Source organism: Temnothorax longispinosus, chromosome 7 (assembly GCF_030848805.1).
Source record: "Temnothorax longispinosus isolate EJ_2023e chromosome 7, Tlon_JGU_v1, whole genome shotgun sequence".
Taxonomy (NCBI): Eukaryota; Metazoa; Arthropoda; class Insecta; order Hymenoptera; family Formicidae; genus Temnothorax; species Temnothorax longispinosus.
In genome coordinates, this window is record NC_092364.1 from 5,064,442 (window position 1) to 5,086,715 (window position 22,274).

At 42.5% G+C, this 22,274-nt stretch overlaps 3 protein-coding genes across 6 annotated transcripts in view; 1 reads left to right on the forward strand and 2 right to left on the reverse strand.

Moving 5' to 3' along the window:
- The window catches only part of Sns (sticks and stones), a 276,474-nt gene extending 266,196 nt beyond the window's left edge, over positions 1–10,278 (reverse strand). The window contains exon 1 of one of the 3 annotated variants that reach the window (XM_071782967.1): positions 8,082–10,278. In XM_071782967.1, coding sequence (XP_071639068.1) covers positions 8,082–8,157 — 76 coding nt within the window. In that variant the 5' untranslated portion in view covers positions 8,158–10,278. The remainder of the gene's footprint in view (positions 1–8,081) is intronic. The other 2 variants (XM_071782966.1, XM_071782968.1) reach the window with 2 other exon arrangements.
- Positions 10,279–15,448: 5,170 nt separating this feature from the next.
- Positions 15,449–17,028, forward strand: LOC139815964 (ADP-ribosylation factor-like protein 2-binding protein). Of its 2 annotated transcripts, none has more exons than XM_071783251.1 (6): positions 15,449–15,609; positions 15,740–15,867; positions 15,937–16,029; positions 16,109–16,194; positions 16,294–16,390; positions 16,475–17,028. In XM_071783251.1, exons 1-6 carry the CDS (start codon positions 15,606–15,608, stop codon positions 16,565–16,567), a joined length of 501 nt encoding a protein of 166 aa, XP_071639352.1. In that variant the 5' UTR covers positions 15,449–15,605; the 3' UTR covers positions 16,568–17,028. The 2 variants fall into 2 exon arrangements, with proteins under 2 accessions (XP_071639352.1, XP_071639353.1); XM_071783252.1 differs by having other exon boundaries at positions 15,740–15,844; positions 15,923–16,029.
- On the reverse strand, positions 16,646–20,402 carry LOC139815963 (nuclear pore complex protein Nup93). The gene is made up of 7 exons (XM_071783249.1): positions 20,074–20,402; positions 19,572–19,752; positions 18,531–19,494; positions 18,136–18,460; positions 17,702–18,058; positions 17,498–17,615; positions 16,646–17,402 (listed from the first exon to the last, which is right to left on the reverse strand). The coding sequence occupies exons 1-7, from the start codon at positions 20,298–20,300 to the stop codon at positions 17,091–17,093; spliced, it is 2,484 nt and encodes an 827-aa protein (XP_071639350.1). The 5' UTR covers positions 20,301–20,402; the 3' UTR covers positions 16,646–17,090.
- Between the last annotated feature and the right edge of the window lie 1,872 nt (positions 20,403–22,274).

Consider the following 22,274-nt stretch of genomic DNA (forward strand, 5'->3'; position numbering starts at 1 on the left):
TTATTACAGATTTTATTGCATATAAATTTATTATTTCCATTTTAATGAAATTCGCGTAAAAGGAAACTTGAGTTTATTTCCTGGCGAGACGAAAACCGTGGGGTGCTCGCCGAGGGGCTACGTGGATTTTTCGCGAAAAACGAAAACCGGGAAGGGGGAACTTGCGGAAGAGATGGTTTTAGGAGGCCAAAGAAAAGGGCGAGACAGAATCGACGAGAGCCGAGCGATCGGCGTCGTTCGCCGCGGCGCGGCGCATGGTATGGAGATACGATAAAACGTACTTTCTATACGCATCGCCCCCATTTCCATAAATATGCAAAGACGGTAACCGCGGCTGGCGATATAGGAACATTTACCGTATTTCATCGCCACTATATCCCGAGGAAGCGATCCGCGACGCGATCCTCTCCGACACCCGGTACACGCTTCTAAACACGCGCGATTTGACAAGATCCCGGATTTATGAGAGTACGTCGTTTCAGATCCAAAAAACCGTTGTTATTAAGTTAATTCCAACACGGTGTCCCAGGTGCGGCGAATTTTCCTTGAATAACAAATCCGAGAAAAATCGTGGCAAACATCGAGATAATCTATGTATACCAAGTATCGATCAATTAATAATTAATGACTAAATTTGTAGTACGATTGAATGTAGGCCAATTGGTTTGCCGCACTTGCAATTTATAAGCGTACACTACGTATCACATGGGGAAAAGCTGAAAGCTGTGTTATTTCAGTGACGTGTACGAAGGTTGAATTTATCGTTCTTGCAATTTTTGAATACAAATAACTGATTGCGACAAAATACTAATAATAAAACAGAATTGGCGATGACGGCGGGTTTTTCGATGTGATAGCCCGAGGAACGCGAAACAGGAATCATTTATCCGTACGCATTCGGAATTTAGAAGGAGTGAACGGTAACTCCAAACTATCCTCTGCACGTATATAATAAAAGATAAATATATCCTACATATATATATATATATATATATATATATATCGAAAAATTTTCGACCTGTCAGTCTCGCTCGGCAATGTTTCCGACGGTACTTCCGAGTAGTAATTCCCGAAAATATATCCCACAATCTACGTTCGCGCGAAATTCACAATATGCGTGTACGCATTAACGAATTTATTGTAGCTTCATGAAAGGTTTGTTGCACTTAACGGGAATACAGAAGGCGCTCCGCGTCGGCTTCGACGATTTTTCCGTTCGCGAGCTGTCCGAATTTGACGATACAATTTTAACTCTTTGGAAAACAACACGGCACATTCAAAAGCCACCATCGTTCCATCCGCGCGCTGTTGTTCTTTTGTCTTCTTTTTTTTATTTATTTTTCATACCGCATTCTGTACGTGCAACATAAACTGTTTAATTTTTGTTTCAAATCACCGCGCGTGCAGTTATCTATATATTTCGGCCTCGATTTCGGCAGATCGACTTGCTAACTTATGAAAAAAAGCTTCATTCTACGCGTATGGATTTATCCGAATTTTCACGAAATAACGTTAAAATCTAATAGAACAAAATCGACATGAATGCCGTCCAATTAAAATGTTTATATATGTATTAAATACACTTCATTGTGCAATATACTGAAATCAACTAATAATTTTTATTTTTTTAATGTAGAAGCTTTCAGTTTTTATTACGTAACGACGCAGTAATAAACAGCAAATGTCGAAGTCGAGGAGAATTCAATATTTTAATACAGCATCGATTTATATAAAATAAAACATATTTTAAATGAGAGTACATTGTTAGACGTTGACGAACGTTCATTTTCAGTTCAGTAATTATAAAGAAAAAAAATTTCACGTCGGCCAGAAGTGCATCAAAACTTGCCGCGCGAGTGTGGAGATCATTTTCGCGCATCTAAAACGCGTTGAAATTTCAACTCGACGAAATGACACCGGTTGCAATCCCTTAATCGCAATCCAAGCTCGAGCAGCTGGCGTGTGGATCCTTTCCGCACACCTATCTGCACACATACACACGTAATACACGTGCAGTGACACGCGTGTCGACGCTCGTCGCAACTGAGACGAGAGCGAGCAGAATGGAAGCACAGCGCGCGGTTTACGCGGTATCGCCTGCAATCTGTCCACTTGTCCCTCTCTCTCTCTCCTCAGTTTCCTACGTATTACGACACGAGGAACAAAGACATTTGGCGTGCGGCGGCACGGTGAGTGCTGCTGCGATTCCATTTGCCCTAGCTATTCGTGCGCGTGATCTCGAGAGGCTCCTGGAACGGAATAAGGAGAACCTAGCAGACTGCCGCGCGAGGCGAGAAAAAGAGAGAGAGACAGAGAGGAACGGGGAGGGAAACCGTGAAGAAAGCGAGGAAACTCGCAAAGGCGTCACCGACGAGGACGAGGACGATGACGCTCTCGCCGGCGCCGGCAGCAACCGGCGACGAGTTCGTGAAAAACGAGCGCGAACGAGCGGAGTGGATACACTCGAGGGTGATATAGTCACCGCGACAAGGTAGATGTACGACTTGGAACACTCCGATACATACATAGGTACGCCCCGCGCGAAGTGTAGTACACGGGCGAGAAATAAAGTCCAAGTTATTATATATCGCTTATACCGCGCTTATTATTAGCGCCACGTTCCACGTGGGAAAGTAACGCCGACTACACCGAGACTCGCGTTTTGTATTATTATTTTATATCGCGACGAGACGAGAGAGAGGGGGAGAAAAAAGAACGAGAGCGTCTGACGGTCGCCCGACAGGTATTCTAAAAAGCCTGATATTAATTTTAGCTATTTCCACGAGCGATTTAAAGTCGATCTTTCCTTAACGAAGGCGCCGAGATAGTCATAATTTTCCAGTTACGAGCGAATGAAGTAAATAATAATCAATTATCATAAATTGATCAATGCTCCGGATGTCCCCTACAATTTAACTTGGTTAAACGTGTTTTACGGAGAAATATATTCCCAGACAATATACCGGTTATGGTTACGAAACGGCAGATCCGTGCTCGATCTTTGTCATCAGTCCTAACGTCGTGTTACACCGGCAAGCACCGCCGGCGAAACACAAACTTAACATGCGCGCGCGCGCGCAGTCGACGTCAATTTGCCGCAACGCAACTGATGAAATCAGCTGCCAAACCGCCGGCATCCCGCTAACATTCCGCCCGCTCTGCATTATCAGTTTATTAAGAAACGCAGCTATAAGCGATCGCAATTACTGGAGTTTTGCAGCTACCGCTCTCGGTCGGAAATTTCCCCGGCCGGAAAGGAGGGCCGAACGAGAAGCACCGTTGCTCGTCGATCGATCCCTCATCAGCTACTCGAGAGTTCAAGTTCGGAATTATGCGATATTCCGGACCGGAGGGGAAGGAGGGGCACGCGTTCCCGTCGAAGATCGTGAATCGCGACCGAATCCGCAGTTGAGCCATCGAGAGAGAAAAAGCGATCCCTGCTCTTCTTCTTTTATTTCCTTTTTTTTTCCATTTTTTGACGAAATCTCCTCCCCGTTGTTGCCCGTGGTTACGTCTGCTTTGTCCCACCTCTCATGTCCCGATCCTTCGCATATAATCTCGTATCGCGGCTGCACTACAATCGACCCTGGCCAGGATCCAAGGGGGAAGTTTTCCGAGTCCTTACACAGCGCGCGCCGACCCCGATGTTTTGAGGATTCTCGCTCGTCGACAGAGTTCCTACGTGCGCGCGAGGTTTCGTGCCCGGATATGCCGATATGATCGCAGGATGGGAAACCTTATTACAAGAGGCTCGATTGCGTCCCCCTGCTAAAACACCGAGGGGTTAATCGCCGGAATATTGAACGTCAGATGGAGGCGGGAACGGGAAGGGTTAAATATAAGCAAACACAGACTTGTGATTAAACGTTCGCTGATCAAAGGGTTGCCGGATTTCGGATTTATTCCACGATTTTTATTCGCATAAAAATATGCGTGTCAGTGAATCGCGTGTCGATCGGTGCTTTAGCTTCGTATAAATTTTGTTTACGGCCAAATACGCCGCTCAACGTCGAACTTCCATCCATTTACGTGACCGCGCAATAATTAACTGATATATATACGGATATCTCGATAACGCGATTCCCGAGTCGCAATTTACGTTATGAATGACATGTAATTTTCGACATGTAAAATCCGAGGGGCTGTAACCCATAAATCTCGTCGTGCGCGTATCTTCGTCGTGCGGGGAAAAGCGCGCGCGCGAGTCGCTCAAGTATAATAGTTTCTTTGGCTTATCCACCCCGCGGTCGTGTTGCGCTAGTTTAATAAAACAAGTTTGCGAGCCAGCACCTTAGTGCTCGAAGAAAAGTAATACGAGATTACCGAGGATATATATGGAATGCAAATGGAGCGATATATTACCACGGAAGTTCCTGCTGCACGATGTATCGCGATATCGCAACGCGTAAACACGCGCGGGAAAGACTGTATAGCGAAAATATATCAATAATAAAATCGCTCTCGCTCTCTATAAGTAACACATTCGCTCTGCCCTCGACGATATTTTAATCTAGCATTCCATTATCGAACTGTTTGATTTTCGGAATTGAAACATTTTCGCAAATTAAAAACTTGGAAGCTTTATACATGTGCGCGCTCGTGTGTATGCGTGTGTGTGCGTTACGTGGAACAGGCTACCGAAACTGGGTCGAATACAACTCCAGTTTTCAAAGGCCATTTTTTCGCGGAATACGTCACCACATTTTCAGCGACAGAAAAGCATAGTAATTATTTTTAATAAGTGTCCATTAACGAAAAAGGGCTGAATAAATATACGACGACGTATAATGAGGAGTGAAAATAAGGTATATATTTGTTTAACGGGTCCATCTTTGAGGTCTGTATCGTTAAAACTGTGCCCGCCGGGTCTTCCTCCACTATTGGCGTATCAAAGGTTAATGAAACGAACCTTTTTAACGGTTTTAAGTTAATTAATGGCGATTTCTTGTTAATGAGAAACGTACATTAATGGCGATTGCTTGTTAATGGGAAACGTACATTAATAAATTAAAGGGCATTATAGATACACAGCATTGATCAATGAGAATTTGAGAAAGTTTTGGAGCGGAATATACGTTAATCGCGTAATATATCCATTAAAAAACAATCGTGCCAATTACGAAGACTATGAATTGCGTGCCGCGTGATGCGAAGTTTTCCTTTGACCCGTTTCAACCCCTTTCCCCGTTGTTGTATAATAGCGTGCCGCGCGGCACGGCGGTCAATTACGGAAAAATTATATCATTATGCAATAAACGGGGATATAGAAATGATTAAATGGGAAACATACGCAGATCGGCGGCACGAGAACGAGAGAGGAATGGAAATATCGCGGAGCTTTTTACGAACCGATAAAAGTATAATGACGCAAATAGTACACATCGCTAGGGAGCAACGCAAAAAGCGCCGGGCGCGTATATATTGGGAATTTTTCGCAATACGTCCAGCATCGCGAAATTGGTTTCCATTCACAATTAAATCAGCGCGCGAAATAGGATAATAGAATATCGCGGGGTGTAACGCCGCCATCCGTTCCGTAGATCGCTTCTTTTTGCAATAAGTTTCAGAGTTCGCGTAGTTTAACAGACAAACACATTACAATATCGATCTCGCGTGCGCTCGCGCTCCCGTTGTTATTTTCGCGTTATTCCTTTTCGACGGGCAACGCGGCAGCGCGGGAGCAAGGCCGCGCGCGAGGCCGGATCGCGCGCGAAAACCGGGCCCCGTCTCGTAACGGCACTTTAAAATTAAAATCATATTTTATAATGAAATATCTCGCGTCTTCCCGCCCCCTCCCCCCTTTTTCCCATTACGTTCCCGCATTTCGCGCCTGCCGAATGATGCTATCATATTTTTAACGCGCGATCACATTACGTGGGCAACACCGTTAACGCTGCGCCACGCGGAGAAACTCATTTTCCGGTAACGTTCCCTTTTTTCGTCCAATAACACAAACGCAGCGTTGATAAATAGAGAGATCTATAAATGGTAGAATGAGCCGATAAATGAGCACATATTCATCAGTTGCTGAACAAGCGCGGAAATAAAGCTGTAGCGACAACATGAAACATGTACACGTGTTAACGTGCAAATTAAAGATTAAAGAGCGCAAAGTTTGTGTGATACCGTATATCGTAAATTCAAAATGCGGCCGCTACGTGATAGAATCGATCGAGATAAATTTGTGAAATATTTGAATAAATGTGACAACGCGTTCGAAGATTTATCTGAAAGCCATTTCACCTTGCAATTGTTTACTCCGTTTAAAAAATGAAAAGATGGCTATCGCTTGTAATGATTTTATAATGATCGTTAGGTTCCATCGTGGGCGAAATAACGCAAACCGTCGTTTATCCTCGTGTTACACGAATAACCGACTGAAAATTCAACGAATTGTCAATTTATGCGAAAAAAAAAAGTTGCAAACGCGCATTGTCCTAAAAATTCGAGTCTCTTCTGAGGCTCTCGTCCGTTCTGCCGCAGCTTTTAAACCATTCTACCTTTTTAATCCGTTCTAAAATTACTTACGAGGAATAACGTGGCGTGAGTGCACTTAACGTATACGCTACGGTTACTCATCTCCAAGCCGGAACTTGCGCGTGTTCAGTTCGACGGTGGAAACGAAATTCTTGGCCTTACTTTTAAACGGGGCGATTTTTTTTTCCTAGTTTATTCGAAGCCGGGCTCTCCGCCGGAAACCGTCCAGGTGTTAATTAGTCCGCTAAAGTTACGCATATACTAATTGAAAATATCGGGGCTCTCTCTCTTCCGCGCGCTAAATTAGCCAGGTGATAAATAACGGAATCTCATGAGAGGTTAATTTTTTTTAATCGATTCCGAGCGCCTTTTAACTTAAACAGGATTTTAAATCTAGCCGATCTATAGCGCTTAGTTACCGGGATATCTAATATGGAATATTGAAAACTCGTGGGGGGAGAAAAAAAAGACAAAGAAGTAACGTTTGCCTTCGCTTTGAAGAGACATCGGCTCCAAATTGGATGCAGTTGCATAATGTAGCGCCGTGTGTACTTTCTATCTTTTTTCCTATTTTTAATGGAAACTGGGCGGCGGGAGAGATGGGGGACCTATTTTCTCTCCTTTTATCTCCCGGGTCATTGCATACGAAATGTTGCACTCGAAAAAATTGCAGTTTTACAGAATCGTAAGGTATATAATCGTCTTTTTAATAATCTAGTACGCATATATCGCGTTAAATTTTTCTGCAAAGGTATACACGTCACACACATTTCGCGATAGACTCTCGCGATTTTTCTGGCTGCGAAATAGAAATTTACGAAAGCGTAGAAAATTGGGAGAATTCGTGCAACACCGTTTCACGGTACGGAATAAATGGAATACGAGGCTTGTTATTAACAGTTCGTTATTTAGTTAGTGCGCAGTTAGTGCGCAGAAATGGCAACGAAAAACAGTGCGTTATTGACATAAAAAGTGGACATTAATGAGATATAAAACTAAAAATATACCCCAGATTTTAAAATCGCGAGGGTGGCTCCCGATTTCAGAAACGTGAAAAAAAAATCTGCTCGCGCGACGGCTCGGGGATACGTTCCTAGAATTTCGAGCGCCAAGTACTTAAACAACTGTGCTTCGCATCGCTCGAAGCTAACGATTTCGAAGAATTACTTACCGAAGCCGCCTCGTTCCGGGAAATTATCGTTCCCCCCCCCCCCCGAGTATTAGGGCGCGGGTAACGAAGACGGCAAAACCGCGTTTCGCCTCGTTTTCTCTCTCTCAAACGAAGAAAAAAAAAGTTCCTTCCTCGGGAACCACCAGAAAATCGCCATCGCGCAAACAACTCAATGGAGTGGTACGCGATCGCGCAAAAATCCCTTAATTATCATCGGATCGTGTCGCAATTGCGAGCGGAACCACTTAAGGCCGCGAGGGTCTCGCTTATCTCGAATTAAGAAGCCCGTCGAAATTACGGCGGCAATTCGATCCGCGAAAGCGCCGAAGGACGCCCCCGAAGACGCGAGAGAAGACACACACCCGCGCGCTTCCTTTACGGACGGAGCTCCGCCGATGGAACTTTAGAACGGAGTAAAAATTAATATACGCACCTTTTACGGCCGGTATCAGGCAGGCGGCGGCGAGGAGCAGGAACCTCATCCCCGCGATCACCCCGGACGTTTCCATGGCTCGTTGGCGCGGGTTCGCCGGCGACGACACAATTTAAAAGCACACAAACACACAGAAACACAAACGCCGGAGTCTCGGGATTGAGCGGCGTGAAAGAGTCGACTTGAAACTCGGGAAAGGGGGTCCTTTTAATCCTTATCGTACCTTTCTCTCACATATCCGCGTACAACGGCGGCGACGTGGAATTGCGCGCACACTGTCCCTCTTCCCCGCGCGATCGACGATCGATTTGTGGTCGACTTGGGGATCGGGTCCTCCGGATATTTAAAAATAAAAAAAAAGAGGCACGCGCCGCGCGGCTACGCGTCGATCCTCGCTTCCGGTCAACAGGCCGTCTCGGCGCCGCTTCGCTCCGCTTCCTCGCGCGCTTCTTCGCCTCTCCCGATCGTCGTCGACGGGCGTCCGGAGAGTAACATACTTTTCACGTCGGGCAATCGTCGCCGACTGTTAGAGCCCCCGGTGACTCGACGCTCCGCTCGGTTTCACGCCAACGCCAGCATCCGCGCTCCGTTTCTTCGAAACCGCTGCCGGGACGAGCGGGTCCCGTCCATGCGACGCGAGACAAACTCCCCGGCCCGAATCGTCCGCGGACGAGGAACAACACACTGATCACGCACTTTCCGCTTTTCGAGGGGGAAACCGCTCCGGTCGACAAGTCCGTCGATCCTCCGTTGTTCTTATCCGAATTAGCTTCGCGATGCCACCCTCGTAACGTCACATCGAGCACACGTTGCTCCACACGCGAGAACGGTATCCCGGGGGCGGAATCCCGGCCGCGTTCTTCCGGGCGTCCGGAAGCGGCGGCGACGGCGGCGGCGGCGGCGGCGGCAGCGGCGGCGGTGACGATCGAAGTGTGCTGGAGACAGGGGTTGCGAAACCTCGGCGAGTTTCGTTCACGCGGGATTGAAATTCGACGACGACGACGTCCACACCGTTCGCGACTCGCACAGCGTGAATACAGTCACGTGTCACTCGTCACTCTCCGTTCGATCTATCAGAGGCGCGAAGTTATCGCCCCACTGCACTGTACGTACACTCGCGCCAAAATTCGAAGCCGTCGTCCCGATCGAGAAGCGAATCGCGGTCGACTCCCTCGCCGGCTTCTCCTTAAATCTCCTCTCGCGAGGACGACGATTCCTCCACTTCCTCGCGGAATATCCGGTCGCGGCGCGAGCCCGCGGACCCTCGTTTCCAGTCGCGGACAGCGAAGCGGGGCAGCGGGCGGGCGGGCGGGATGGCGACGACGGCGACAACCGGGGAGGATGGGTGGTGCGAGGGTGGCGAGCGGATCTCGCGCACAGCAGGTGGCGCGTATCCGATTATTGCGTTTCGACGCGCGGAGCGAGAGAACGCGATGCGGCGATCGCGGGGCGTGCGACGACGAATCGCCACCGATCGTGGAAGGTGCGTTACGTGCCCGGGATTTATTCCGTCACACCGTGTAGAGAGAGAGAGAGCCAGAGAGGCTCCCCGAGCACACACTCGCGGGACGAAGGGACGACGGAGCCGTGTCGAGACGTCGCGTTGCGTGCGCCACCGTTCGCCTACGCGAGAGTGTGAAGACTGCGCGAGACTGCGCGCGAGGGTAGGAGGCCTCTGCCCCCGCAGAGATCGACGGGGACGCCCGAGCGCGGCCGAGGCCGGCCGAGCGCCCCGTGCCGCGCGTCGCGCGCCGCGCGCGCGGCCGGTAACCGCGCCGAGACCCCGACCAGCAGTACGGTGGACACATTTCAAATGCAGACTAATATTGTAAATAGACATTTAAATTGTTCCTTCAAGCAACATAGTTCTTAAAATGCGTGAAAGAGAGAGGGAGATTTTGAAAAAAAAAACTCATTTCAAGCTAAGGGAAATATTCCTTTTAAACGCGATAATCGGAATTATTAATTGAAATAATAACTTTGAAAGAGAGTATTGACAGAAATTTTCATTCGAAGCGATATTTCGTGCTTTCAACTTGCGTTGACGGCGTACGCGTTTTGAATTTTATTTCTAAAGATTACAAGAAATAATGGGGAAAATTATAATAGAAAAAATAAATACATCTTTAGCGCAACTGACATGTTTTAATAAGCCATTATTACCAAAAACCGTGCACTGAGAAAAAGAAGTTGTGAACTTGACTGAATGCGTTCAACTGATTACCATATTTTTTTAAATTAAAAATATTTAAATATTTTAGTCGAATTATGTCATGATGTTAGATTTAATATATGTCGGAGTTAATTTAAATACTTAAATATTTTAATTTAAAAAATAGTAATTAGTTGAACGCATTCAGTCAAGTTAACAACTCTTTTTCTCAGTGTGAGTTCACGTATTCTTATATAGAGAGAATTTTCTCTTAGAATTTACCCTGAAAATCATGGTAGTTCTGGGGCAACATGCATTACGAGAAATTTTATGTGAGTGCGAGCTAATTAATATTTACCATAATAAAAAAATATATTAAAATTTATTACAATAAAATATATAATGTGTTTGATTAACTTTACTAAAATATATAGTAAAATTTCAATAATTTTTCAAAAATTATCAATCAGCTTGATAATTTTTATTACGTTGTTTGTAAAATGTCTTTTGTATATATTTCAAAAATTTCTATCGTTACCGATAATATTTGATTGCCACGTGTTGTCCCATCAGTTTGTAGTGTAATTTAACGGTAAAATATAACGAAAAATTCTCCCGTGTGCAAACGCGTTTCACACACACATGCGCGAATGTATGTACATATATAAATTTATTTATGTGTAACCTAAATGTCGCTTTGAATCGGTTATTCACTTTCGATAAGGTACACATCTCAAAGAAAGTTTCGGCTCGACTTCGAACGACGGATCGAAGCTAAGCTCGGAAAGCTGAAAAAGTCGTTTCGCTTCAAACGCTGACGAAAGAGAGAGAGAGAGAGAGAGAGAGAGAACTTCCTAACTCCGCTTATAAATATAAACATGAGTACCGATGCAGTTTCGCAGAGTATTATCCCCGCATGAAATAAATGTACGGCAAGTCTGACAAACGCGTATCCCTAAAAAAAAAACCGATACTCGCGTATTCTGCAGCTCGTCCGCAACGAGAGGCGTGATTATCTCAATCGGTCATTCGGAAAACGCACGTTCGAAATGCTTATCTCGAATCCGATTCGGAAAAATAATCCCTCAAATAGAATCCTAATTGGCGGACAAATGAATTATTGTTTACATTGTGCGTAACAGAAAAAAGCGATCTGGGCAGGCATACTTACTTTTAATTTTTGTTTCCAACGCTTTGCTTTTACTTCTCTTCATCTCTGAACTGCCACATTTATCGCCGGATCTCTTTTTTCAGAATAAAAACCCAAGAACAAAAAGGCGTCGTACAATAGAAATTACGATGTTAAGATTCTAATTGACATATGTAGATAAATTATTATTTTACATAATAGGAGAAACAATCTGCGCAGGCATATTTTTAATTCCTATTTCCAACGTTACTTTTGCCTCTGCCTATCTTCGAACCGCCATATATTCATCTTAAAATGAGAGTCCAAGATTGCGAAGGTGGCGCGCAATGAAGATGACGTTATTAGAATCCTAATTGGCATGTGGATAAATTAGTGTTTCATGCTGCGCATAGCAGGAGAAGCGAGCTACGCAGGCATACTTTTAACTTCTCTCTCCAATGCTTTTGCCTCTGTACCCACCATATTCATCTCTCTGAATTCAAGAACAAGAATCCAAAACCGAGGGAGTGCCGCACGATAAGGAAGACAATATTTCAAATAGGAATCTTATTTGACATACAGATTAATTATTGTGTCACGCTGTGCGTAGCAGGAGAAGCGATTTGAGGCATAATTTTAATTTCTATTTCCAATGTTATTGCCTCTGCCCATCTTCGAACCACCATATATTTATCACTGAAATTAAGAACGAGAATCCAAGACCGAAGGAGTGGTACGCGATAGGGATGACGATATTTCAAATACAATCCTAATTAACATACAGATAAATTATTGTTTCACGCTGTGCGTAACGGGAGAAGCGACTTGAGGTATAATTTCAATTTCTACTTCCAATTCTTTTGCCTCTGCCTATTTCTGGACCGCCATATATTCAACTCAAGAATAAGAACCGAAGATCAAAGGGGCGGCACACAATGGAAATAACGATGTTAGGATTCTAATTAACATATAGATAAATTATTATTTTATCCTGTGCATAGCAGGAAAAGCGACCTGCACCGATATACTTTTAATTCCTATAATATTTCAAACGCTATACACTTTTGCCCCTGCCCATCTCTGAACCGCCATATATTTATTTCAAGAACACGAGAGCTCAAGATGAACGAGGGTATGGCGCGCGATGCCATGGGAATGACGAGATTTCCGGCTATCCTATATAGTGTGTGTTAACGAGATTTCTATTCAGAATTATCGAATAGCGCCAAGTTTGCGGTAACGTCATCGACGAATTGACGGGTTTTGTACAGTTTCGTATAGAATTACCGTCGCGATGGGCGAAAGCGGAGACGCTCGATTAGTATCGCCGCCGTTATCGCGATATGATGCTTTTAGTTAATTAGCGTACCAACAAGTGTCAGAGGCTGACACGATGCACAAGAGACCGCAACTGCCGCGGCATTTCGTTAACAAGATTTCGTCGGTGTCTTGAATTATCGAACGCAACTGCTCGCGCAATAATGTCAACGGCGCGAATCGATATGCACGGGTTTAATATACAATTCTGTTAATTAGCGTATATATGGAATCACATCAGCCAGATGCTACTAAAGACGGTTATTTTAGAATTTTAGATTAAAGTATCGATCAACTATCGTCGGCACAACAGAAGATTATTGTATACATTGTTTATCACTTTTGCCTTTGCGCGCTTATGATGAATATGAGAGAATTATGTTTCTCAATTAAAATTATTTAAACTGCGAAACGACAATTTTTTTCCACTGTATTATTGCCGAGGAAAATTATTATTTATTCGAATCCGTTTCTATGTAGATATTTAATCAAATAACTTAATATTTTTCATCAGAATTCGTTAGATCGTTGAGATAATTTGTGTATCACGTATAATACCCCGGGAAACAATTTTTCATGTATATTTATACATATAAAACATGTCCATACATGTTTTCTTTCTCTTGTATAATTCCTGTTCGTATATACGAAAAAACTAAGAAGAAGAATTAAAAAATAATTAAAAGGATAATTTTTACATTGTTTTTCACAAAAAAGTAAAATTTGAGGAAATGAGAAAAAATTCCACATTATATAATCATATATATAAAATATGATTATATATCGAATGTTGTCTAATCAAAACTTTACTTTTTATAAAAAGAACAATGCAAAAGTTATTTTTCTAATTATTTTTTTTATTATATACAAAAACAGAGAATTGAATTATACAAGAGAAAGAAAACACATAATACATATTTTATATATAATTATATACCCAAAATTTTTCTCGGGGTTTTTTACGATATCTTCGATTATGCGCATATGTACAACGTTTGAAATACATTTCTAGGCCAAGGATGAATTATATTCCATTAAACTGCGATTAATTAGTTTATCAAGCAACACCTATAACGTGTGTATGTACTATTTTGTTCACGTAGAGAAGATTATTAATCGATTCCTTGCTGTTTGTCACGCGGGAAGGAAGCCCGAAAGATCGGAATAGGATAACGAATTATATATATACGATCGAAAATTTTGCCGTGAGAAATTCTGCCGCTCGGACTAATTGCCGATTAAATTGGGCTTGGCCAAAGTCGCCAAACGAGCGAGATTCAGTGCATTCAGCGTCCCCCAAAGTTGAAGAATTCGGGGAATTGTCGGAGGTCCATCCCACTCTCATTCCGGGAAATTGCCGGGCGTTAGCGAAAGGGCGCTTTAACGTAACGAGGAGACGTCAGGGACTTATTATCCTTTTGCTGAATACAAGACGAAATAAATCGTATAAATGGCATAATAATTCGACCCTAATTGAAGATAGATATACATGTCATCGTGGTCGACGGGAAAAGGAACATTCTTTGCCTTATTGCCGCTTATTTAATTACGACGCTTTATTTACGAATGATTCACGTCGGAAGGACGTGGGGAGGAAAACGACAATTGTAAAATGTACCGCTTTTTTTTTAATAATTAAAGTCACCGGACTAGAAAGTAAAGCGGTATTATTTTCCGACGAAACCGGCCCCGCGATTTTTTCGTGTATCGCGAATAAATTGGAAATCGTTTCGTTCGGTTCGATACGTCAACAACGACATTCACGTTGAAATTTAATTCGACGTGCTCTATGATTCTATTTACGTCACAGAGCGTTTCTCCCCGTGACGCACGTAAAGCGGTCCCGCTCGAGTTTGCACGAATTCCATAAATATTGGTGCCAAGCACGGACAACGATAAAGATTCCGATTTATGAAGTTGCTCTACAGAGTATGAAATTGTTGCTCGCATTATAGATTATTATATACACACACATATAAAGCAAATGGGCGGAAGAATTTTCTCCACGAATTCTCTGCCCATTACAATTGCAACAGCTCTTTGTTATCGCAGTAATTTGATTAAAGAGGACCGTATATATAATTGCCCGGGAGCAATTGTAACATAAAAAATATGTATATCCGGGATAATGAAAAATTTTTTATATAATTTTAAATTTTATTTTGTTGTCGCAGAATAATGCATGTTTGTTATTTTATTAATTATTCGGAAGATTTTGGCTTGGATGCGACATAAAATAAATTTGCGACACCTTCGACCAAAATAACCGACATCGAGTTGCATTTGAAGATTATTATTTCATACGGATTTCTTATTTTGTTCACAACTCAACTATAATTTTTTCCGAAAATCTCTCAATTGCGCCAGCAATTGTACAAACTCAATTTGAAAGATGGCCGGAGTGCAAGGAGAAAGGAAATCCAATTATTAGAAAAAGCCAAGCTCCGATCGTGAAGGTTGAAGCCTCGTGATTTGAATTTAAGTCGTTCCTTTTTTTACGGGACGCATTAAAATTGATTAAAACACGCATCTTATGAATATTCTGCTGTCGCTAACGGGAAAACCAGGGAAAACTGAACGGCTTTCGCCATCTATCGGTGTCCTCTAGTACAACGATGCGTAAATTCTCCGTCGGATATAAAAATTTGTATACATTCGAAAAATTTTTAATAAACGCAATAAACATTTAAATCCACATATCGCGATACATGTAAAATAAAGCTTGTTTTTTTCCAAATGCATCAATTGTGTTTTATACTCTTTATTAACCTGGAAACCTAACCTCCCACAAACTCTGATCGATAAAACAACCCCTCGGCGTTCCAGCAACTATATTAATTATATTGGACGGGAAACTGTCAGCTTACGATCGAGGCGATTTAAACGAGTGCCTTATTCCTTAAGATAATTATAAAAAGAGAAAAGCATGGGTTCGTATTCGCCTAAATTGTATTAATTTAATGCTTGCTGCGACGAATATACGTTCGTCGTTCGATAACGCAAAATTGTATATGCAATGTTTTTTTTTTATCGAGAAACGTGCTGAAATAAATGTTTCAGACGAGCTGAGTTTATCGAGTCCGGAGGATGAAAAGCGAATTTCGAGAAGCGAGGAGGACCGGTCGTTCGACGAAGTAATCGGGCACATCGAGGATTTGTTGTTAGGTACAAAATTATTTTACGGAAAAGTGAGTTTTTAATCGATAGAATTGCGTTTCACGATTTAACGAATTGATCTTCCAGAGGAAGACTTTCAGGCCCTGCAGCACAAATTTTTAGAAAAGTACTGGGACATCTTCGAACCGGTAGAAGACAACAAATTAGTTTACACCGATATATTCAACGAATACGTGAGTTTCGTTCGGAAGCTTCAAAATCCTTTTTTAAGTTGCTGCCGATCTTCTGTGAGACGCACTTTATATATTTCAGAATAAAGCTGTGGAGGCATACATCGTGGATTATCTGAAGAACGTCATGCCGCAGTTCACCGTAGACACCCTTTTACACCAATTAAAGTGATTATAATTATAGAATACATAATCAATAAGGACAATTTCGCAGACTTCTAATGGATCTCTCATTCTTGTATGTTTGTGCGACGCGATAAAATTTAGCGAAAAGCAAACAGAGCTGGAAGGCGAAGTCTTTGAGGTATTGTCAACGATAACGGACTTCCTGGCTTTTAAAGAAATGTTTCTGGATTACAGAGCGGTACGTTACAGAGCAAGATTATTTAAACTTTTTTTTCGTATGATCTACGTGTATATAATATAACGAAGAGTTCTTTTTTTCTAGGTGAAAGAAGGTAAGGTCGCAGATCTCAGCTGTGGAATATCCGTAACGTCTCTGAAATCCTGTAATACAGAAGACAGCAAGGATTCAAGATAATACAGATAATTTTAGCACCGAGATAGTCTCTTAGATGAAAGCTGGAAGACAAAATACATGAATAAGAGGCACGAAATGTGATGTAAAAAAATCAGAAATATTACTCTTTATGTTCAGTGAATTATGTAATTACAAAAATCTGTATTCAGTATATCACGTACATTTACAAATAAGAATATAAAAATAATTCGAGTATCGTCTTTTTTTTTGCGTTTTATACAAAGTCTCGCAACATCCTATATAATACTTGGATGTGATCTAAAATGTTGAATCGTTGAGAGCGTTTTTTTTACTGAATCCACAGCAATAATCACCGCATAAGATGGTACCGTATCTCTTGTGTCACATACTGTAATGCTTCGATAGAATACGTGCAACCTCACTGCACTTTAAATTAAAATAAAATTTGTATTGGAATATTTATCTATGACAGAGAATAAAAAACAAACCTTTTAAACAAAGCTAACTAGCAACTGTATATTTACTGTATTTAAATATTAAAATATAAATTTTGCATTCAATACTAATGCATTAGAATCTCCATTTGTACAAGTTTGCTGTTTGTCTCGTTTGGCATACGATATGGCAACGTTCCCGCGAAACTCGTTAACGCTCGGGCTTGCTCTCGGAGATCGTGCAACTGCTGCTCCCTCGCGATTTTATCGCCTGGTTCCACCGATCGCAATTTCTGATACTGACGATACAATATTGTCATAGTGGCTAGAAGAACATCGGCTAATGTGCCAGCCACTTCGGGCGACACCCGACGTAAAGCGTTCACTCTTTCGTCGACTTCTTTTACTTGAAGAGGCAACATCTTCGAATCCGCAATTGTCTAAAGAAGAAAACGTAATATTATTGAAACCTTCTCTCTTAAACTCACTAAAACGTATTATTCTCACTTATTTATTTTATTAAAAATGTACTTACCCTAAGTGCGCTCTGATATTGTTCATTGTGGAATTGATCGAAGAAAACCATAAGATCCCTCAAAGTATAGAAAGAAGACACCACTTCCGAAGGTGCTTGGATTGCGATGTCTTTATACCTAAAAAGATTTTCGATGCTTATGAATGACAAGCTTAATTAAATTTGAAGATATTTGCGTAACTGACGTAGTCGCGTAAATCGTACCTTGTACTAATATCCATGGCTGTGACTTGTAACCGTGCTCTGAGAGATCCGGGCGGTCCTTTTTGGCTAACAACTTGCGTCAACAGCGTGCACATCAAACTAAGAACCTTCTCGTGATTTCTAGCTAAATCGTACATCATGACCGCATCTTCCAGCAGACCTTTCCTGTACAATGTTTCGGCACATATATTTATCACGTCGTCCATATTGATCTGGAATTGATCCAAGATCCCTGGAAGTCTACGATCTTTGTCGAGCTTTCCGACCAATAAAACGCGGTTCGCAGGAGAAGCATCTACTACCATTTCCGCGGCAGACGCAGCGAACATATTACGATCATACGGGTCCTTCATACATCTAAAAGCAAAGCATCAATGTAATATCACACTTGTAATTTAATGACCAATTTCAAGCGATAAGAGTGATGATCCTACCTCAATAAAAATAAATAATGGAGGCCTTCTTTCGGGTCTGATGATTCAAATCTTTTAACATACAACAATATCAGTCTAGCGAAATTCAGTCTCTTCGCTGGCGGCTTATCGGCGGGATCCACGCTTATCAGAGGCGCTAAAACGCTTTGACTGACAGCCAACAAATTGTGTTCGTGCATAGCGGCGGCCAGATGAACAGCATGTGGCAAATGTCTCGCTCCAGCGCCTGTGGCTAAGAATTCTATCGCTGCTTCAAACTGCCCGGTCAAGAACAGCATCGAAAAGTACAAAAATGGCTGTTCGTGCGCGTGATAATAAGTTTCTCCTAAAAATTGCATCGATTAAAACTTCTGAAAACACCGAAAGCTCTCGGTTATCTGAAAAATTTATACTACCATATATTTCTGAAATTGTAGTCTGTAGATAATCCAACGTCAGTTTATTCTCAACGTCCGCCTGATCTCTCACTTGGCACAACTTCAGCCACAAATAATCGTCGGCCGTGGATATCACTTCGGAGTGTAAATCATCCGGCTCGCAAGGAACCAAGACACAATACGCCGCTCTCTTGTACGGATCGGTGACGGATCGTACTTGCTTCCTGTAGTGCAGCTTCAGGATGGACTCGGCGCGACTGCTCGGATGATGTTGTGGATCGTCGCAGGCTTCCTCGAGGGCCGTTTTAAATTCCGGAAATTCTATACTGCATTGATTCAAGCACTGCAGGGCGGCTTTATAGTCCCCAGCTCGCATGCAGTAGTACACTAACGGCCACAACGGCTTGTGTTCTACCATAGCATCTTCCAGATCCCTCAGATTTTGCACTTTGACACCCACGAAGCTCTTGACCAAAGGTATAGTGCCTGGAACGCCACCTCGTTTCGCTTGCATCAGATTCTCGTTGATTATGGAGTTCATGAAATCTCTGTATCGGTTTTCTAGATACTTTTTAGCTTGCGAGACGATTCTCTGTTCAATCACAGAGCTGCTTCTGGATTTAATTTGATCTCCTCTGGGTGTCGGCGGAATATCAACCATACACTTCACCATTTGCCACAGATCCACGATCTTCTTGTCGTTAAAGGACTCGGAGGCTCTAGAGAACGCGTTAAACAGGCTGGGCCGCGTTACACCTCTCAGCACATGATCGTTATAAGTCTGCAATTCCTTCACGTAGGCGACTTCTATGTTGGAGAGACCGCTAACCATCGAACCGGCTAGTTTTGTACGCTGCGGAGCACCGCGTAAATCAACTAACTCGCCGGACGGCGCGGTCATGGCGTTTATTATCTCAAAACGCATTTGCTTCCATTCACCCAGCATATGTTCCATTTGTTGAGCTCTGGTAAGCTCAAATGTCTAAAAAAGAAACCCACTTTCAATTTCTCTATGGCATACAGATAAGTATACAGATATTGAATTGTTATTACACATACGTCTTTGTGGACTTGTTCGATGATGGAAAGAATTGCATTCTCCTTTTCATTCCTGAGATAACTGACAATGTCGGTGTCTGCGATAGGATCTAGGGGCTCAAACGTACGCCTTGCACTGAGCGAATTTAACTTCTGTGAGATTTGAGACAGATCTATTCCTCGGGAGCCTAGTAAGACATGACTGAAATATTTATTTTTACATTAACATTAGGAGTTTTCTAACAAGGTACATATATGACATGGTGTTCAACATAGAATGTTGGAATTGTGAGTTATACTGCTTGATATTGTAAAAATCCAAGTAAACATATAAAATGTCTCAGTGTTACCAAGATATAGCAAGCAATTTTATAATGAGAAATCAAGCCGAGAGTCCCAACAAGTTCTGACGAAGAAGGTACATACGGCGCATGCAAAACAAAATCGGAGTGCAGAGCAATTTTGAATTTCTGTGGAAAATCTACGAGAGATCATTTATCAGTTTAACCGGATGAGAACTTACGCTTGCGCCTCATTGTCCTGCGTGCCCGTTTGCGTGACACGAGACCACAGCTCGTTGGACGCCTCCAATATCTGTCGCAGATTTCTGTCGACCTGCGGCAGATCCTCGTTTCCCTCGACGGCTGCGGACAGCTGCTCCGCCGATCTCAGCAATTCGCTGAAGCCGGAGTCGGCGGTAAGTCGCGTCGTGTCGGCGGGCAACATATCCGCGTGACCGGTATCACCCATGCCTCTCCTAACTCCTAACCTGACGATTATCGGGGGCAACGCCGGGCCGATCTCGTAAAATCACGCGGCAAAGATCCAGTAGATCCACGGAATGTGGAAAACAGGGTTGCGTTCCAAAATTCACTCTGGGTAACTAAAATCTATAGTTTACGTCACGTATGTATGTACATACACTATAGCATTTTAGTTAACTAGAGTGAATTTTGGAACGCAGCCAGATGTATCTGTAAAAGTTCGGAAAGTTCCTAGCAATAAATGTTATCCCTAGGAATGCAAAACTGCTATTGGCTCTTACCTTTGAATCCAACCAATCACATTTAAATGTCATTTTGCCGCTCGATGAGCGGTCCTCTGTTATTGGATACATCCGCTGTGACGTCACGCAAATTAAATTTTGTCCCCTTTTTAAAACTCTTCAAAATCGGTCAATTATAATTGTCTCTGTCGTAAACTTTGCATTTTCATATTAATATTAACCTTTGCTATGATTCACCAAGACGTTGCAGCCGCCCCTTTTACCATGCGATGATTCACTTAAGACGTCGCAGTCCCCTACAATGCGATCGATAATAATATAAAATACGCCTCGGCTGTACCACCCAGAATGCCGGCAGGAATCAAAGGATCTCGGTGAAGAAGCGTCCGAATGATAGCGCGAGAAAAATAGTCGATGTTGCAGTCGAATGCAGTATGACTCAAGGGCACCTTTCGACTCCCTCCTAAGCGTCCTTAGAACCTTCTAGAAAGAATTAATTCTAACCAATAGAAGCCATAGAAGCCTCCCATAATTACCACCTCTATTCGCTCATTAGCAAATCAGAACACGAAAAATCCAGCCAGCATTCAAATCGGCCCCTATAAAAATACGTACTCAGCCGGAGCGAGGGTCCTTTTTGTCTATTATTTTACGCACGAAGTTCATTACGCATTTGTCTTTATTAATTGTCGAACCACTACTCGAAACTGCTCCAGCTGAGTGACGAGGTTGGACCCTTCCGATTCTCGAGGGTCGATAGACGCATTCGGAGACGCTCTTTCTATAACAGCCAGCGATAATAGTAAGTCTAATTTTAATAATCACGCGAAACTTGTATTCCTCACGCCTATAACTTGTGGAGATTGTATCAAACCCGATTGAATTAATAAATTCAGTGTTAATCTCTAGTTTCGCAAGCATCATAAATTACCCATTTTCCGTTCCTCCCTTATCTACTACTAGAAATTAACATTGTGCAACGAATAAATCTAATAACAATTTATTCCTTAAAACCCGTGTCACAAAACATCAGCCGGTTCCTGGCTACAAATAAAGATATAAATAAATGTCCCCAAGTGCTCCTGTGCGATACACCCTCATTGTAGGATAAGATTCCCTTTTCCCTTTCCACGCACCGTTCCGACAACGACACCTCTCGCCAGTCCCGGGATATAGTCGGTGCATGCAGACTTTCCCGAAATAACAAAGGAGAGGCTTCTTTCCACTACGCCGAAGTAGTAGTGCTGGAAGAAGAAAAGAACAGAGTTATATCGCGGTTTATATCGATTTGTCCAATAATCGTGACGTAACACCGCACATATATCAACCTCGATAAAAACTCGCTTCTCGTATTGGCTTTTGCACTCAAGTTCAACTGTTCAAGAGGTTGTTTTCTATCGCTGGAGCTCGATTTTTTGAATTCGTTCCTAAGAGAAACGTAGTTGATTGGCTGAAAGCACGGTCTTAAGGGGATCCTGAGCGACACTGGCATAATCGGTCTAAGCAATATCTTTGAATTGGCTGAACAGAATGGAAAATCCTTTTACACGATTAAAGTACGCACAAAAATGTAGAGGGCTGTACATCATTTTTTCTGATAAACTAAAAAAAAATTTATTTTTATAAATATATAACTATTATTTTCTACTAAAAAAAATACAAAAAGTTCGTCAAACATATATTAATATCATGTAAAAGTTTCTGAATAAATAAGTTAA

Excerpts from the sequence above, each read along its gene's own strand:
- LOC139815964 (XM_071783251.1), top strand. Across the intron at positions 16,195-16,293 it reads ACCCTTTTACACCAATTAAA|CGAAAAGCAAACAGAGCTGG; the intron begins GTGATTATAATT and ends GATAAAATTTAG. Across the intron at positions 16,391-16,474 it reads TGTTTCTGGATTACAGAGCG|GTGAAAGAAGGTAAGGTCGC; the intron begins GTACGTTACAGA and ends CTTTTTTTCTAG.
- LOC139815963 (XM_071783249.1), bottom strand. The coding sequence starts at position 20,300 with ATGGGTGATACCGGTCACGCGGATATGTTGCCCGCCGACACGACGCGA. Across the intron at positions 19,753-20,073 it reads CAGGACAATGAGGCGCAAGC|TCATGTCTTACTAGGCTCCC; the intron begins GTAAGTTCTCAT and ends TAAATATTTCAG. Across the intron at positions 19,495-19,571 it reads TCGAACAAGTCCACAAAGAC|ACATTTGAGCTTACCAGAGC; the intron begins GTATGTGTAATA and ends TTTCTTTTTTAG.